The 19,955-nt window shown below is 43.6% G+C and overlaps 1 protein-coding gene across 1 annotated transcript in view; it reads right to left on the bottom strand.

Moving 5' to 3' along the window:
- The window catches only part of egfl6 (EGF-like-domain, multiple 6), a 72,001-nt gene extending 55,326 nt beyond the window's left edge, over positions 1-16,675 (bottom strand). Inside the window, exons 1-4 of the mRNA XM_072259711.1 lie at positions 16,656-16,675; positions 13,161-13,176; positions 12,428-12,462; positions 9,165-9,271 (exon numbers count right to left, since the gene is read on the bottom strand). Of these exons, the coding sequence (XP_072115812.1) occupies positions 9,165-9,271; positions 12,428-12,462; positions 13,161-13,176; positions 16,656-16,675 (178 nt within the window). The remainder of the gene's footprint in view (positions 1-9,164; positions 9,272-12,427; positions 12,463-13,160; positions 13,177-16,655) is intronic.
- Between the last annotated feature and the right edge of the window lie 3,280 nt (positions 16,676-19,955).

Genomic DNA, 19,955 nt, shown 5'->3' with positions numbered 1-19,955 from the left:
TAGCATATCATTCCTGCTTTTACTATATGTTAGTGTAGTGTTATTTTAGGTTTTATGTGTTACAGTATTCCGATGATTTGGTAGGTTATTTGGTATGATCTGGTAGGTTATTTTTTGGGTTCGGCTTACGAAAGGTTTCATAGCAATGCTTTACTTTCGGATAGCGGGGGATACTTGTACAGTATTTTCAATCCGCAGATGCGGAACCCGCAGATACAGAGGGCCGACTGTACTGATGTGATGAAATGATCTGTATTGAGGGCATAGTTTTTCAACAAAGTTTTACACTGTACCTCAGTACATGTAACAATAATAGACCAATTACCAATAGTTTAGATCTGCATTCTGCTGGGATGAAAATTCACTGAAAGGCTGGTTAAGTCCACACAGGGTCATGTGTAGGACAAAATAGGTCTCAGCAAATTTAAGAGGTGGAAATACTTGAAGCTGATTGCAGCCTGCCTCCTGCATGTCCAGAACCTGACCGTCAGCTCAGAAGCCGGTTTCTGCTGACAGGAGTAGATTGCTTGAGGCAGAATTTACACATGGTGAATCATCAGGGGCAAGGAGCCTCAACCGATTAAAACTCTACCTGACACTGTCAATCTCAAATAAAAACAGAAACACTAGAAGCATTTAGCTTGTCAAAAATATTCCCAGATATCATCAGGAGTGTGGGACCTGAAATGTTAACTCCATTTCTCTTTCCACACATGCTACCTGACTTGCTGAGTGCACCTAACATCCTCTCTTTTTAGTTCAGATTTCCAGCTGCTCCTGCCCTTTGATGTTCATGTTCTTTCTCATCCTGACCAGACCATAGCCAAATAGACCCATGGCCAAACTGATACTGGCCCTACCGTAACAAACTGACGCTAATCCGACTATAGCCAATCTCCCTGACTAGTGCCAAACTGACTCAAACCTGTCTATACAGTCTCACCCCACTCTGGCTAAAGTCGAAGTTGAGTTCATTGTCAAATGCACAAGTACATGTATGCACAGGTGCAATGAAGATGCCCTTGCAGTAGCGTCCACGATAAATGGACCCTGGCCCAACCATGGCCAGTTGAAGTTGAACTGTTGACTGTCATCACCCACCTGACCTGACCATGCCAAATCTACACCCGACACCTGAGTTTCTCTAATGCAGAGATTGGCTCTGAGGATGTTATGGCAGATTTTTTTTTGTTTGCAAATTCTTCACAAATTCATAGCTTTTCTTGTTCTTGAACTTGGTCCATGTAGGGTCTTTCACACCTCAAGTGTGTTGTCCGTCCTTCTTGCGGTCAGTCAAGTTCCCATTCCTATTTGGACTTGCTGACTGCTGCCTAAGGAGATGAAAGTAAACCTCCTTCTCCTCGTGTGGAGAACCTCTGTCCGACCACAGACAGTGAGCAGTGTGTTGAAAAGTACTGGTGTTTATCTGCTGCTGTCTGGAATGATCTTGAGGTTGAGAAGTTCAGGGACATCATGGCCTTCAACTCCTGCTGCAGAGAAATTCAGGCACTGGTCCTTGGCTGGAACCGGGCTTGCAGATAGTGGAATGTCCCAGTGACTATTGGCTGTGAAAACCTTAGCCTGAGGATACCATGTTGCATGTACATGTGTAGAGTCATAGTGTCATACAGCATGGAAAACCACTACATCCACACCAACCAGTGGGCACCCATCTGTGACAAATCCCATCTGTCAGCACTTCACACATGCCTAGTCAATTCAAACACAGTCAGTCTCTAGTTAAATGCTGCCCGTGACCCTGCTTCCACCACTCTTTCAGGCAGTGTAGTTTGGTAATCACCCCTCTATGGTGAGACAGGCCCTTGGATACCCCCTACATCTCTTAACCCTTACCCTTAACTTGTGTCCTCTCAATTTACCTTCCTCCAATATGGAGAAAAATTTCCTGCCATCTATCCTATCTATACCTCTCATAATCTTGTACACCTCTATCATGTCCTCTCTTAAGCACAAGAGAGTCTGCAGGTGCTGAAAATCCAGAGCAATGCACGCAGAATGCTGAAGGAACTCAGCAGGCCAGGAAGCATCTATGGAGAGGAATAAGTGGTGAATGGTTTGGGCTGAAACCGTTCATCAGGACTGGAAAGAAAGGGGGAAGACATCAGAGTAAAAAGGTGGGGAGAGGCGAAAATCTTGACCTCTTAACCCTTTTCCTCCAAGCTAAACAGACCTAGCTACTCTATTCTCTCCTCATTACTGAAACATTCCCTTCCAGGCAACATCCTGGTGGATTTATCTGCCCTCTCTCCAGCAGTATCACACCTTTGTTCTGTTCTTAGAAGACACTTGGGGGATAGACCCTCCTGGGAAAGGACTTTCTCCCCTTCTTCTTTGGGCCTACCTGGTGTTGTCTTCAGGCCCTCTTTCCCTGCTCCCAATAGTCCAGTAGATCACAATCAAAACAGCTGTACTTTATCCAAAACAGAGCAACCTTTATTTCATTGTGTGGAAAACTTTTGTGGTGCTGGCAAGGCACATCTTCATGGATACAATGACCTTCCAAGAATGAATGATCCCTTTAAATATGAATATAGCAAGCATGAGGCACACAACGTGTTTGGTGGATGGTCACCGACCAATGTGTCAGCGTAGGAATTTTATGCACAGAATTTTGTGGTTGTACGAGTTACACACATTGACGTACCAGTTGTGGTTCCAATTGCACATAATTGGGGATTACAACATAAAAAGTGTGTTTGACAAGAATGAAACTGTACCTTTAAAAGTTGAAATAGGATTCATCACACAAATCAGGAAAAGCAATGATGACAGTTCAAGTGTAATAAGTAAATAAATTTTGGGGTTCATTTATGGCAAATTATTTTCAATCTCCAGAAACATGTTTAGACCACACTTAGAGTAATTTTGAGTGCAGAGGGGCACAAATGTTGTAACTCAGAAATTACAGCTACTGGGAAAATGGAACAGATAGAAACAGCAGTCAAATTAATAAAAAGGGATCAAAGGAAATGATTTCTTCTGTGGAGAAAATGAAGATATAGTCATATAAGTTAGTCATTCACCAATTGGTCTGATGTGGACTTCAGGGGAACTCTCAAGGGGTGGTTAAAATTTGGAGTGAACTAACTCCTAAGGCACTGGCAAGAGCTATTGGCTCACAATCATTTCACCCTCTCTAGGGTTCAAGATTAAGCATTTTTGCAGACAGCCATATTTTCTGCACATTCTCAAAACATGGTGTACATTCTAAATACAAAATCCATATGTCAGAAGAAATTTTGGCTGCAAATCTGCTCTCAGTTTTATGCATTCTCTAATGCACCAGATCATCACATTATGTCATTTAAGGTTGCCAACAGAGAGAAAAAATATTACATTAACCAAGGATTAATGCTGCATAATACAACTACTCATGCAAAATGTACCAGGTAGATCAACACAATTGATACTGGCATCTCTGGAATAGTCATCTAAGTTATGGCTTGACATGAAGTAAACCGTTCAGACAGCATGAGCCAGACAGGGTTTTCCTTTTCTAGGACGTACTTATTTCTCGGAGATCGGAGCCAAACATTTATTCTGTTACAGCTAAGATGCAGTTGGTGGGAAAGTAGTTCTGCAAACAATATTATGACTTGTGCAAAAGCTTTCATCAGATACGTTTCACATTTACTTCAGGCCATCAGCAAAAACAGGTGTGCGCACTTCCTGCAGTCTGTTTGCACAGACTGGTTCTCACAAGACCTTGTTAAAAAGGTGATCCATGAATACTAATCAGACTTCAAAAGGAAAAAGCTCCACAAAGATTTCCAATTACTGTAATAGTCCATCTTTCTATCTGGTATTTGGCTTCAGTACCTGAGGTACCACACAGGAGGCCAACAGCCATAGATAAAGGTGCATCTTTGGAAATGATATTTTGACTTGAAAATGCTCCCACAATTTGTGCTTTTGAGGATAAGAATATCACCTTGAAATATTATGTTGTACTGTGTCTTTAGAGTAGAAATTAGTCTGGAGAGTTGCTAAACATGTGCAAAAACAAGGCTGGATTTGCGCACATTTGTTTTCAAGTTAGTGAAACAGAATATGTCAGGAAATGTAGAGGAGGTTTGACTCAAACACAGAGCAGTGGAGACGATTTAGTGGTGATTGATATCTTTAATAGTAAACTGCAAATAACAAGCCATGAAGGTCACAAAACAAGAGAGAATGGATATTTAACACAACAAAGCAACAAGATAACTGAAGGATAGGAGCAACTGGTTGAGGCTGTCTGGTTCCTACAAGTGAACAAGGGCTGTGGATGAGAGCTGGGTTTAAATAGGCTGCAGGTGACGAGTTAGAAACAAGAGGCAGGTAACTCCTCTGGATGGAGACTGGGAGGTGCCTGCAAGTATAAGTCTGACAGAAACCCTCACCCCATCCACGCCCATTACCTGCCAGCCCAGGATGATCTGGATTAGTCTGGTTGAATTCATCAATGAGCAATGGATCCAAGATATAAACGGATTGCACTCAAGACCTCTCCTCCAGGCTGTACCCTTCCCAGGGTGGGTTGTGTCGTCTATGGACAACAGGTTTGAGGCAGGACAGCTGCAAGGTAGGTGTAATCCTGAGGGACAGCGGTAGCTACAGCTGGATAAATAACTGGATTGATGCAATGGGTAATCTTGAAGGGACCAATGAACTGGGTTGAGAGCTTGCAGGAGTCGGCACACAGGGGCAGTTCTCGGGTGGACAGCCAGGTGCGGTCCCCAGGCTGCAGTAGTCAGTCAGAATCATAATCAGGTTTATTATCACCGGCATGTGGCGTGAAATTTGTTAACTTAGCAACAGCAGTTCAATGCAATACACAATACAGAAGAGAAAAACAAGATGAAATAATAATAATAAATAAGTAGATCAACTACAGTATACGTATATTAAACAGACCAAAATCATGCAAAAAACAGAAACAATATACATTAAAAAAGTGAGGTTGAGTCCAAGGGCTCAATGCTCACTCAGGAACCTGATGGCAGAGGGGAAGAAGCTGCTCCTGAATCGCTGAGTGTGTATCCCCAGTCCTCCATACCTCCTACCTGATGGTAACAGTGAGAAAAGGGCATGCCCTAAGTGCTGGAGGTCCTTAATAACGGACGCTGCTTTTCTGAGCCGCTGCTCCCCGAAGATGGCTGGAGCACTCTGCAGGCTCATACTAAACCGTGGAGCTGACTAAATTTACAACTCTCTGCAGCTTTTTTTTTGGTCCAGTGCAGTAGCTCCCCCATACCAGACAGTGATGCAGCCTGTCAGAATGCTCTCCACGGCACATCCATAGAAGTCTTTGAGTATACTTGTTGACATACCAAATCTCCCAAGCTCCTAATGAGGCATAGCCACTGTCCTATCATCTTTATAACTGCATCGATATGTTGGGACCAGGCTAGGTTCCCCAGAGATCTTGACACCAACAGTGGTTAGCTTGGTGGCAGTAGGCATGGTTGGCAGCAAGGACGGCCCTCTGTTCCCTCTTCCATGAATTGCAGCAAAGGCAAACCTGGCAGGTGGGACCTCCATCGTTGGCTCATCTGCAGGGAACAACGGGAGCTAGTAGCCATGAAGCACTTCAAAGGGTGACATAGTCATGGCAGAGGAAGTGTGTAGATTGTGGGACAGCTCAGCCTGAAGCAGATGCTTCTTCCACTTGGAAGGGTTAGAAGTGGCGAAGCATTGCAGAAACCGATTGGCTCTTTATGACTGATGAAGGGTTTCGTCCTGAAATGTCGATTGTTTAATCTTTTCAATAGGTGCTGCCTGGTCTGCTGAGTTCCTCCAGCATTTTGTGTGTGTTGCTTGGATTTCCAGCAACTGCAGATTTTCTCTTGTTTGTGAGGAATGCCATATGTTGGAGAACCAGGTCTGTCATCTTAGCGACCAATGGAAGTTTGGGGAGAGTGATTAAGTGGGCCACCTTGGAGGACTGGTCCACTGCTGTCATGATCACCAAGGCCCCATCGGAAGGTGGCAAACCTGTGATGAAGCCCATAGTGATGTGAGACCACAGGCATTGAGGGACCGGTAGAGACTCTGAGATCCATGAGAGCCACTGGTTGGAGGAATTGGACTAGGTACATTGAGGGCAGACAGCAAAGAACTGAAGTATATCTGTGATCATGGTGGGCTACCAGAACTGGCATTGCAGAAAGTCTGGTGTGTGTCTGGATGACTGGGGAGGGGTGAGATGTGGACCCACTGGAGTGCCTCAGAGCATGTATATACGGTTGCCAGATGTGCCAGCAGGAACAGGTTCATGCTGTAGGACCTGGGAGATCTGGTTCTCAAGGATGGAATGATTGGCTGATGCTCGACGTCGGTTTCAGCTGGGTTGAACTGTCGTGAAAGGACGTCTGCCGTAGCTTTCTTGGATCCAGGCTGGTAGAAGAGATTGAAGTTGAATTGGTTGAAGAAGAGTGCCCAGTAGGCCTGATGTGGGTTGAGTTGGTGGGTCTGTTGAGTGGATAGGAGGTGGTCAGTCCAGATTAGGAATGGCTTGGTGTTTCCCATCAGCCAATGTCTCTATTCCTCCATTGTCACATTTGATGGCGAGTAGCTCCTGTCTCCTACTCATAATGGCACAGTGTAGAGTGGAATTTGCACAAGAAGGCACACGGGTGTGTCTTTCCATTATGTCCTTGCTGTGAGAGGATGGCCCTGGGTGCCCACATCAGATGCGTCCACCTCTACCACAAAGGCCCCATAGGGGTTTGGATAAGTTGCAGTACTCCAGTGGTAGTTTGGAGAGGTTGAGGGTTTCCTCCGACTCGTGGATTTACGTGGTGAGGTTGCAGGCAGTTGGTCTGGCAGGTAGGTCCCCAACCAGATGATCGATCGCAGTGAGGGTCGTGAGTGGAGAGCTGGGCGTAACCCAAAATGAGAGAAGTATTGGATGAGTCGATCAGGAGGAATAGGATGGACTTACACTGCTCTACAACGCTCATGTGCACAGCGGGATGTGTGTGTGTGTGTGCTCTGACCATCCCAGACCCCAAGGGATGTCCGTCAATGGCTGTGATGCAAAGCAGGTTAGAGGCAGACTTGGTGGGAAGTCCAAACTATACAGACAGAGTCCAAACGCAGAAAGTTGCCTGCTATGCCCGAATCCAGAGCCTTATGCGTGCATGGAACTGATAGGGTGAGGAGGAGGACAGAGAGAGTGAGTTGGGCAATGGTGTTGGAACGAGGGGCCAAGGTGAGCTTGGTGGGTAGGAGGCCCCTTGTCTCTTCCTGGAGGTACCTTTCTGGATGCAATTGGCATTTGGTGCATGAGTGATTGGCTGTTGCTCCGTAAGCATGCGTATTGATTCTTCACCGATGCTCACATTCTGCATGAGCTCTGGAGCCATGCATGATGAGGTTTGTGCAGCCTGAAATGGTTCTGGAAACAGAACTGGGGTTCTGACTAATGATCTGGAGATCATTCCATAAGATGCCTGTCAATATGGAGGGTCAGAGTGATGAGGCGTTTGAGCTTGATGGCCATTGCCCAGGTAGCTCCGAGAGGCTGATAGTAATGGGCAAGCAGCACTTCCACATTCCAGCTGCATTCCGCTGCTAGGGTCCTGAATTCAAGAGCAGGAGCCTTGATGCAGGCGAGTTATCCAATCTACTGCCTCCCTTTCATGGTCCCTAGATGGTCGAAAACCCGGTGCACTGCAGCAGTAAAATCTCCCTATTGGTTGCAAGCGTGGGTTTTATTGGTCCAGTTATCCGTAGCTCTGGTCAGGGCTCAAGCAATCAAGATAAAGCTGACGAAGCCAATCTTGGCTTGTTCTGTAACCTGGAGAAATGGCTGGAGCTTGAAATGTAAGATGCAGCGGGATAGGAAATTGCGGCATTGGGTTGGGGATCCATCGGAGCGTTTGGGCACCGGAATCGGGGCTCTGAAAAAAGAAGTTGACTGGTGCGGGGTGGCAGTATTGAGATGGAGAGTTGGTTGAGAGTGGTGAGCAGATGGTCAATAGTTTCTGGCTGCTACGGGATTGTGTGCTCCTTTAGGTAAACAGGCTCTGCTGGGTCAATCACTGGCTCACTCATCCTATCAGTGACTGTAGAGGAGGCCTGACTCAAACGAGGACAGTGGAGACAATTCAGCAGTGAGCAATAACTTTATTAATAAACTGCAAAATAACAAACCACGAGAGGCCACAAAAAAGAAAGGACAGGTACTTGACACAATAAGTTAGCTGAAGGCTAGGAGAAACCGTTTGAGTCTGGCTTGTTCATATGAGCGAACAAGGATTGTGGATGAGAGCTGGGTTTAAATAGGCTGCAGGTGATGAGTTAGAGGTGAATGTCAGGTAACTCCTATTAGCATGATGAAGACTGGGAGGAGTTTGCATGTGCAAGCCTGACAGTGTGGAGGTGATCATGACTGATATCTGATACTCTTCCATGCTGTTAGTCATGTCTTTTAGATCCACTTCTCTAGAAGTCCCTTCTTAAATCTTTCCACTCTGCTACCTTCCTCTACTCTTTTCAGACTCTGTCCCCGTAATCACCTCTGATCATCCTTCCTAATAGCATCTTTGCTAGTTTGGTAGTCATTACCTCTAAGCCTTTGAAACATTTTTTTTATTTACATGGGGCAGTATAAATCCTATTAAATGTTTTAGGGTCTTTACTGTGCACAAATTCTGTCAAAATAATACCAGAAATTGCATTTCAACAACATTTCATAGGTTGGAAATTACTTTGCAACAGCTTCTAGATTATGGATGATTGTATTTAAAAGTATTATTTTCCTGTCTTGATTCTGAAGTCACAAGATTTCTTTTAGTATTTATTTACATGGTATGAATATTGCTGACACTTATTGCTCATCCCTACTGCCCTTGAGAAGGTGGTGGTGAGCCATTTTTGGAAGCCCTGCAGTTCTTCCTGAGAAGGTGCTCCCACTGTGCTTTCGGGCAGGGAGATCCAGGACAGTGGTAGTGGAGAAGTGATATACTTCCAAGTTAGACTGGTGTGTAACTTGGAGCAAATATGTAAATGGAGATGGTCTGAGTATCTGCTGCCCTTGATCTTTTTAGTGCTAGAGGACAGGGGTTTGGAGACCAAGTTACTGGAACCTCAGGGAGGGATTAGGATGCAGTTTACTATATTGGAAAGCCAGGAGAAGGATACTGCTACTTCTGCACCTTCACAGAGGCCCCTGTGATTCTTTCTCCAACCATAGCAACATTCAAGTTGGGATCCATAGCGACAAACTCCAGGCTGAAGTCCAGAATGTCTTCGGTCTTGAAACCTGAGGGAGAAAAACAGAGGTGTCAATGTTTAGTTACAGCCATTCCTGGTCTTTTGCTAAAAACTTGTGCATTAAAGATGACAGACTTTCAAGTCAGTAGTACCAGCAGTAGAAAAAAAGGCTTGCATTCACATAGTGCTTTTTGCATCCCTTTCAAAATGTCCCTAAGTGCTTTACAGCCATGTACTTTATCTCTGATATGTAGGAATAACGTTGGCCAAGACACCAGGGATAACATCCTTGACATTCTTCAAAGCAGCACTATTAAACTTTTACTTTGAAATGGTTATTTTTACCTACCTAACTGTCAGATAAGGTCAACATTGCTGTTCACAGTATACTGTAATAGCTATTTGTCAGGGTAGAAACATGGCACCTCCAACAGTGTAGCACTCCCGCTAAGCTGCAGTTGAGAATTAGCTGGACTTTAGTCCTCAAATCTTTAAAGAAGGAACTCCCCAGTCTACCAACCAAAGTAATGAGAGTATTATTGGTTATAACACTTGAATTGCACTTGACTCTCCTGCATATTCGGTGTGACTTGAGGGCCTGCATCTATCTGATTATACCATGATGACTCAGGAACTGAAGTTGTGAGCAGTTGTTAGAGTCTGGGGCATGTTATTTTCTGTGGGGATGGATTTTGGATGTAGCTGGATGGGAGATAACAAGCAACAGAAATCCTGCTGGATGACCAGGAGAAAGACTAGCACCTATGACCTAAGATTCTTTTCATACAAAATTAAAGTACAACTATAAGGTGGTGTTTAGATAACTTAGCAAAGAGATTTATATAATCGTACAGTCATAGAATACTACACCACAGAAACAGGCCCTTCAGCCCATCTAATTCATACTGAACCATTAATCTGCCTAGACCCATTGACCTGCACTTAGACCATAGTCCTCCATATCCATCCCATCCATGTACCTAACCAAATTTCTCTTAATTGTTGAAAATGAACTGGCATATACCACTTGTGCTGGCAGCTCATTCCACGCTCTCACCACTCTCTGAGGGAATAAGTTCACCCTCATGTTCCCCCTAAATATTTCACCTTTTACCCTTAACCCATGAACCCCACTTGTACTCTCCCTCAACCGCAGTGGAAAAAGCCTGCTTACATTTATGCTATCTCTATCCCTCATAATTATACACACCTCTATCAAACTTCTACTGTACGTACTACGGAATCAATTCCTAACCTAGTTAACCTTTCCCTATAACTCAGGTCCTCAACTCCCAGGTTCCCTGTAAATTTTCTCTGTACTCTTTCAATCTTATTGACATCCTTCCTATAGCTACGTGACCAAAACTTCACACAATACTCCAGATTAGACCTTACCATCATCTTATACAATTTCAACATAACATCCCAACTCCTGTACTCAATACATTGATTTATGAAGGCATATGTGCCAAAAGCTTTCTTCTTGACCCTATCTGCTTGTGATGCCACTTTCAAGGAATTGTGTTTCTGTATTCTCAGATCACTCTGTTCTACTGCACTCCTCAGTGCCTTACAGATCACAGAGCAAGGCCTACCCTGGATGGTCTCCCCAGTCTGCAACATCTCACACTTGTCTGCATTAAATTCCATCTTCCATTATTTAGGCTATTTCACTCACTGCAAGCTTTGATGTTCTCCCTCATTGTCTACTACACCCTCGTCTTGGTGTCATCCACAAATTTGCTGATCCAGTTTACCACATTATCATCCAGACTGTTGATATAGATGAGAAATAACAATGAATCCAGCATCAATCCCTGCGGCACTCCACTACTCAAAGGCCTCCAGTCAGAGAGGCAACCATCTGATCTGTTCTGGGACCTCTTCTCTTCGTGATTTTTATAAATAACCTGAATGAGGAAGTGGAGGGATGGGTTAGTAAATTTGCTGGTGACACAAAGGTTGGGGGTGTTGTGGATAGTATGAAGGGCTGTCAGAGGTTACAACAGGACATCGATAAGATGCAAAACTGGGCTGAGAAGTGGCAGATGGAGTTCAACCCAGATAAGTTTGAGGTGGTCATTTTGGTAGGTCAAATATGATGGCAGAATATAGTATTAATGGTAAGACTCTTGGCAGTGTGGAGGATCAGAGGGATCTTGGGGTCTGAGTCCATAGGACGCTCAAAGCTGCTGCGTAGGTTGAGTCTGTGGTTAAGAAGGTCATCAACCGTGGGACTGAGTTTAAGAGCCAAGAGGTAATGTTACAGCTGTATAGGACCCTGGTCAGACCCCACTTAGAGTACTGTGCTCAGTTCTGGTCACCTCACTACAGGAAGGATATGGAAGCCATAGAAAGGGTGCAGAGGAGATTTACAAGGATGTTGCCTGGATTGGGGAGCATGCCTTATGAGTATAGGTTGAGTGAACTCAGCCTTTTCTCCTTGGAGCAACGGAGGATAAGAGGTGACCTGGCAGAGGTGTATAAGATAATGAGAGGCATTGATCGTGTGGATAGTCAGAGGCTTTTACCCAGGGCTGAGATGGTTAGCATGAGAGTTTTAAGGTGCTTGGAAGTAGGTACATACAGAGGAGATGTCAGGGATAAGTTTTTTACACAAAGAGTGGTGAGTGCATGGAATGGACTGCTGGCGATGGTGGTGGAGGCGGATACAATAACGTCTTTTAAGAAACTCCTGTATAGGTGCATGGAGCTTCGAGAAATAGAGAGCTGTATTGTGCTGTAGTTTTTCTATGTTTCTGTATTTCTATCTACTACCACTCTCTAGTTTCTTCTGCAAAGCAAATGTCAGTCCAATTTACTACCTCAGCTTGAATGCAAGGCGACTGACCCCTGCTGAAGTCAATGTAGACAACGTCCTCTGCCTTGCCTTCATTAACTTGTCTGCTAACCTCCTCGAAAAACCCTGTAAGATTGGTTAGACGTGACTTACTGTGTACAAAGTCATGTTAACTATCCCTAACTGGTCCTTCTCTATCCAAATACTAATATATCCATCCCTTAGAATACCTTCCAACAACCTCCTTTCTACATAGGCTCACTAATCTATGATTTCCTGCCTTACTTTTAGGACCTTTCTTAAACAACAAAGTAGCATCAGCTATCCTCCAATCCTTCGGGATCTCAGGGTGGCTAAGGATGCTTTAAGTATCTTTACTAGGGCCTCTGCAATTTCTGCACTTGCCTCCCATGGTGTCTGAGCGAACACATTCTCAGGCCCTGAGGATTTATCCACTCCAATTTATGCTCATACAGCAAACGCCTCCTCCTCTGTAGTATGTATAGGGTCCATAACCTTGCTGCTACATTGTCTTGTATCTATCGACTCCGTCTGCCTTCCGAGTGAATACAGATGCAAAGAATCCATTTAAGATCTCTCCCTTCTCTTTCAGCTCCATGCATGGGTTACCACTTAGATCTTTCAGAGGTCTAATTTTGTCCCTTGCTATCCTCTTGCTCTTAATCTAGCTGTGTGCTTAGCTCCCTGCTCTACTTGCCTTACATTTATGACTGTGTGGCTAAGCACAGCTCCAATGCCATATTTGTTTGCTGATGACACCGCTGTCACAGGCCGAACCAAAGGTGTTGACGAATCAGCATTTAGGAGGGAGATTGAAAATCTGGCTGAGTGGCGCCATAACAAATGTCAGCGAGACCAAGGAGAAGATTACTGACTTCAGGCGATGGAAAACAAAAGTCAATGAGTCAGCCCTCATGATGAAGAGGGCCAACACGGCAGCTCCTCTACTTCTTTAGGAGTTTGCAGAGATTCATGCTCAGCATGACGACTAAAGCTTTGACAAACTTCTATAGATGTGTCGTGGAGAGTATATTGACAGGTTGCATCATGGCCTGGTATGGAAATATCAATGCCCTGAACAGAAAATCCCACAAAAAGTAGAGGATACAACACAGACCATAATGGGTAAAGCCCTTTCCACAAATGAGCACATCTGCACAAAACCCTGTTGCAGGAAAGCAGCATCCACCATCAGGGACTCTCACCACCCAGGACATGCTCCAGTCTCGCAGCTGCTATTAGGGAGAAAGTACAGGAGCCTCAGGACTCACATCACCAGGTTCAGGAACGGTTATTACCCCTCCAACTTCAGGTTGTTGAACCAAAGAGAATAACTTCGGTCAACTTCATCCATCATTGAAATATTCATACAACCAATGGACTCACTTTCAAAGGCTTTTCCTCACATGTTCTCAATATTTATTGCTTATTTATTTAGTATTTTTATTATTTTTTGCATTTGCACAGTTTGGTGTCTTTTGTAGACTGGTTGAATGTCCAATTTTGGTGCTGTCTTTCATTGATTCTGTGATGATTATCATTCTTTGGATTTATTGAGTATGCCCACAACAAAATTAGTCTCAGGGTTGTAAATAGTGATACTTATGTACAGAGCTTTGATAATCAATTTACTTTGAACTTTTGAACTTTGACCTTTTTAGAAGCCCTTTGGGTTCTCCTTCACCTTGTCTGCCAGGGCAATGTCATGTCTTCTTTTAGCCCTCTTAATTTCCTTTTTAAGTGTTTCCTTATACTCCTCAAGTACATTATTTGTTCCTTGCTGCTCATACCTGCTATACACCTCTTTCTTCTTCTTAGCTAGGGAGTCAATATTTCTCAGAAACCAAGGTTCCATAGACCCGTTATGCTTGCCTTTTATTCTGTCAGGAACATACAAAACTCTGTATCTCAAAATTTCACTTCTGGAGGCCTCGCATTTACGAAGTACACCTTTGCCAGAAAACAACCTGTCCCAATCCACACTTGCCAGATCCTTCAGGTACCATAAAAATTTGCTTTTCTCCAATTTAGAATCTCAATCCAAGGACCAGAATTATCCTTCATAATTATATTGAAACTAATGGCATTATGATCACTAGATTCAAAGTGTTCTCCTACACTAAGTTCTGTCAACTGCTTTGTTCCATTCCCTAATAAGAGATCTAGAATCACACACTCACTAGTTGGGGACTTCTATGTACTGATTAAGGAACCTTAGCTAAAACACACCTGACAAATTCATCTGGCATAGTTTGATTGTTTGTGGATTTTGTATTACTATATTTATGCTCTATTCTTGGTTGGTGCAGCTGTAACGAAACCCAATTTCCCTCGGGATCAATAAAGTATATCTATCTATCTGTCTATCTATCTAAGTTCTTTTCCATCCAGCCCTTTTACAATATGGGTATCCCAGTCAAAATGTGGAAAGTGAAAATCAGCTACTATCACAACCTAATGTCTCTTGCAAAAATCTGTGACATTGCTACAAATGTGTCTTCTAAATCTCGTGGACTTTTGGATGGCCTATAATATAATCTGATTAACATGGCCATACCTTTCTTATTCCTCAGTTCAATCCATAAAGATTCTCTAGACGAGCTCTTCGGTCCTTCTTGACTGAACACTGTTGTAACATTTTCCCCGACTAGTAATGCCACCGCTCTACCTTTAATTCCTCCCACTCTATCAAGTCTAAGACAGTGGAATACTGGAATACTGAGCTGTCAGTACTGCCCTTCCTGCAACCAAGTCTCACTAATGGCTACAATGTCAGAATTCCCCGTGCTGATCCATGCCTTGAGCTCACCTGCTGTTTCTGCAATACTCCTTGCGTTGGAATATACTCAGCTCAGAACATTAGTCCTATTGTACTCAACCTTTCGATTCCTGACTTTGTATTTTAACAACATCTTTCTCCACAACCACTCCACTATCTGTTCCAGTGTTCTGCATCCCACCCCCCTACAATTCTGCTTTACACCACACCGTGCAACATTAGTAAACCTGCCTGCTAGGATATTATTTCCTGTCTAGTGCAGGTGCAGACCATTCCATTTGTACATGTATCACCATCCATGGAAGGGAGTGCAATGATCCAAACATCTGCAGCCCTCCCTCCTGCACCGACTCCTTAGCCATGTATTAATCTGTATGATCTTCCTATTTCTGTCTTCATTTCTTGTCATGGAGACACTCTAACAATGACTGCTTCAATTTCTCTCTCCTGACCCAGCTGTGATGTTGATATGACCCCTGCATTGCTCATCAGTGGCTGAGAAAGTGTGCATAGGTGTCAGCCAGATGACCATTGCTGCTTGACCTGCTGAGGTCCTCAAGCACCTTATGTCTTGCTCCAGGTTCCAGCATCTGCAGCCTCTCATGTCTATATTTGCTAAATCATCGCAAAGACTGTTGAAGCATTCTCACGTTGAAAATGTTTTCGTACTCTCTTTGACAGGAGTTCTGTGCGACCCCCTCTCACTACCCTCCTGATCTTCAACCACACTCTCAAACAGTCTTGCTGCTACAGCCATGTGTCCTTCCTTGTACTTGCGTCACCTCCTCATCTGGAACCACCTATTGCATACTTCCTCTTGTTCCGTGCCTTCCTTCAATATTTTTATACTGGTTATGCCCCATTGGTCTTTCAGTCTAGGTGAAGCTCCTGATCCAAAGCATTTTCTTCCATAGATACTGTCGGACATATTGTCTTGTGTGTTGTTTAAGATTCCAGTGTCTGCAGTCTCTTGTGTCTCCTACCCATGACCATGCCGCGAGTCAGTCTCTTGAGTCTGTTGCCTATGATGATATCACGAGTCGGTTCTTGTTCAGTGTACGAGGCAGGCCTTGGGTGCTCTTGAGCATATCCATTTTCACATGGGCCCTGCAAACTCCAGCTTCTCCTTTGTGTGGTTGGATCCTCATTAAGTTCCTGAGGTTGTAAAGATCCTATGAGTGGAATGGATGAAAGGATATTTCATGCTTTATTGTCCAGGGACTGAGTGATGTTTAACTTCATATTCTATTTGTATGCAGTCAGAGGATCATCATGACGATTAATATTTTTGCAGGCTGTTCTGGAGAATGGCACTGCTCAGTCAGGCAATGACTGGAAGGGAAGGAGGAGCGTCTTTCCACCTGGGTTGGTGACAGATGCTAAAAATAATTTCGAAAAACATTCAAGCAGATCATCAGATTCTCTAGTCCCTTGGCTGGTGTGCGGACTGATACTTGTGGGACAAAACGGGATTGAAGTTAAAATATTTCCTTAAGGATTGTTACATGGTTAGCGGATAGTCATTTAAACCTGAGGTGTGTAGGAATTTCTTATCTCAGGATCATAAATTCCTGAAAACCTCTGTTCTAGAGGGTTCTGGGGTTGGATTATTTGTGGTGTTTAAAGAGGAAGCTGATTCATTTTTGAAGGGTCAGGTAACTGGTACAGTACAAAAGGTAAGGCCTGATCATAATGAAGGGTGAGGCCAGCTTGAGGGACTGAGTGGCCTACTCCTGCTCCTGTTTAGGTATGTCCCTGTGGACAAGATGAGATGGATTTGGAATCCAAACCAGCAAAGATTTTCAGTTTTGTTGAATTTTCCAGAATTCAAGCAATGAAAAAGGATTAGGCATTCTAAACTAAAGTAAAAAAGAAATATTGACGTCTAATCCATAATGACAATGAAGCAACAGAGAGATTCACTTGATACTTCCCCAACCAGAATCATCATGCAGTTGAACCTCCAAACATCAGTAAGATAGATAACCTCATTCATGACCCCTTGTCTAAAATTCAAACAATTATTGAACCAATCTTTAGTACCTCTAGCCTTCTCTCTCGCTGAGTCTGCTGACAGATATTTGAGTCATAATGTCATTCTGCGAGGAAATGACCCTTCTGGTCCAACTTCTCTATGGTAACAAAGGTGTCCACCTGACTTAGACACTTGCCTGCATTTGGCCCATATCCATCCAAACCTTTCCTATCCATTGACCAGTCTGAATGTCTTTTAAATTTTGCAGTTGTACCTGCCTCTACCATTTCCTCTGGCAGCTCGTTCCTTATATGCACCAGCCTCTGTGTGAATTAATTATATTGGATGGACAACAGAAATGTTTAAAGTTTATAGTTGATGAGACAGGCTGGTAATCTCATTGAAACATACAAAATTCTAGTGGGATTAAATAGAATTGTGCTCTTGGTTGCAGACACCACAGCCAGGGGAAGTATCATTCCCAAATGCATTCTGTTGAATCCGGCTAGAATTTTGTATGTTTCATTGAGATCACCTGCCAATCTCTGAATAAGGGGCTGGTGATTCAGGACTTCAGTAAGAAGGAGTTTCCTCGTGCAGAGAATACACCACCATCAGGCCTGTGGAGACTTAGTTACTACTCCTCATCATGAGGGACGTTGATAGGTTTTAAAGGAATGAAGAGAAAAGGGGTCGGTGCAGGAAAGTTAACATCAAGGTACATATTACTGAATGGTGGGTCAAGCACAAGAAATCAGATGACCAGACACCTGTTTCTATTTCTCCTGGACACAGTGAACATATTGACGGTGTTCAGCAACTCAAGCATGGAATAAGCTGAAATGTTTTTAGAGTGAATAGTCTCGTTGAGGTTCTGAGAGGAGGATACAGAACATTAGTGAGAAGAAGAAGGTACCAGAGGAAGAGGTGTGGCTGGGGCCCATGGAAGACATCAGGAACAGAGTGATTTAGAAGCAATACTTGAATGGTGACGTTGCTATCTCTGTACAATGAAAATGTCCAGAAATCCTGATGGCAAGCAGTCCGTAAGCTTGGAGGAGTGGTGCTCCAGTGCATCAGCAGAATGGCAAGCTTCCTCTGAGCGATATGATTGAGAAACTGTTTGAACAGCATGAGCGAGATAATTCACTAAAGCTTCAGGACTACAGGAGCCCACAAACAAGACAAGAAGGAAAAGTCTTAGACAAGGTGCTTCAGTATGGCAAGATGCCAGGTTCAATCCGATGGAGAAACATAAGGCTTCAATTGTTCTCAGTTGTTTAATTACTGGATGCAGGCTCCAGATCAAGTGTCTTGAACTGAAATGTCAACTGTCCATCCCTCAGAGATGCTGCCTGACCCACTGAATTTGTCTGGCATCTTGTTTGTTGCTACAGGTTTCATCATCTGCAGTCTTTGTGTCTCCAACTAGGGGAATGGTCTGATTCAGGCACAGAATGAGTTGACTACTTTCAGGAGGGACTGGTCTCCAAATTGGTCCCAACTCACAAGTTCCTAAGATCCATTGCAGAAGGTCATAGCAGACATGGACTTCCTGGTATCAAGCAAATACAGTGTAGCCCGAGTGCAGCAAGCCAGATTGTAAAATACCATGGTGAACTTGAGAGCCTTTGAGATGATTCAGCGAGGGACAATCAGAAGAAATGGCTTAGTGACTTCAAACTGGATTGGCTGAAGTAAGTGTAAGTGGCTGGCAGAGGAAGGATGCTAATGGACAGGTGAGTAGAGGAGCCAAGTGGGGGGAATGGATAGATGGGATTGCTTCGGGAGATGGTACTAACTTAATGGGCATAATGGTTTTTTATAGGGTTCCTGGGAAGTATGAATACACCAGGTGTTGTGACTTCTGATACATCTTTATGCAGACCACTGTCTTGATTTGAGAGTTACTGCTTTTAGTAAAGAAAATTCTGCTAATAGCTCTACCTATATTACCTATGTCACTTTTCTTGACAAGGGGAATACTTAAGAGCCTTTCGATACAGTACATATGGACACGGGTTGCCTTTATCTCCCTGAGACACTGTAAATGCATCTATCCTCTTCAACTCATCCACTTCATGTGATTAGAATTTCCATCAGTTTTCTTCCACAGTGATGCCTACACTGTAGCCAACCCTGGATAATTCTGGATTACTCGTTTCATAACTACACAGTCCTAGTAGCTCAGGCCTTTTCTGTTTAATCAACTGGGGACATAAGAACAATACAACCAGACCAGTTGCCTTCAATTAAAGTCCAGCTTAGAAATGGGTGGAATTCCAACACATCTGGAATCAGTATTTTGGTCAGTAGCCAAGTTAAGAATATGTCACAGGGATTTGAAATGTGTTTCAGGACTCAGGTTCAACATTTTAACCTTCAGTGGAATTTGAGCAGGTTGGCTATGGAGTTGGAGGTCAGTTTGAGAAGTAATCTTCTGTGACTATAACTTGCAGAACTCACTTGTTTATAATTAATGGCCTGTGTCATCATTATGTTAGCAAATAGCATCAGCTCATTTTTGTCATGTAACAAATGTTCTCCAAGCCTCCAACTCTACTAACCAGAAGTACACTGGCAACTAATGATAAGGAATCCTCTAAGTTCCCCTCACAGAGGCCACCATGACATGGAAATATAATGCTGCTCCTTCATCAGCAGTGGGTCAGAAACCTGGAACATTCTGACTGAAGGCATTGCATTAGTTCACAGGAGACTCAACACAACATTCGCAAAGGCACCTAGAAACGGGCGACAAAATCAGGCTTTCAAATCAATTTCTCTAACTCCTAAATGAACTAAAAAAATGATGGACTTCCAGAAGTGACTGAACAGCAAGGATAACTACAGCAGATCTAGCAGGTAAGGCAGACGTTCTCAGGGCAGGGATAACTATGTGGGACTGGGATATTATAGTCATTACAGAAACATAGCTAAGGGAGGGGAAGCTTCTTTTCCTCCGCAATCAGATATCTGAATGGACAATGAGCCCATGTACACTACCTTGCCTTTTTTTTCTGTTTTACTCTCTTTTGCACTACTTATTTAATTTAATTACATTTATGTTACATTTAATTATTGGCATATGACAGTTACATATATCACTGGCATATGTTGCAAAATTTGTTGTTTTATGGCAGCAGAACCTTGCAATC

The sequence above is a fragment of the Mobula birostris genome, chromosome 6, assembly GCF_030028105.1.
Source record: "Mobula birostris isolate sMobBir1 chromosome 6, sMobBir1.hap1, whole genome shotgun sequence".
Taxonomy (NCBI): Eukaryota; Metazoa; Chordata; class Chondrichthyes; order Myliobatiformes; family Myliobatidae; genus Mobula; species Mobula birostris.
This window is presented reverse-complemented; position numbering and strand designations above follow the sequence as displayed.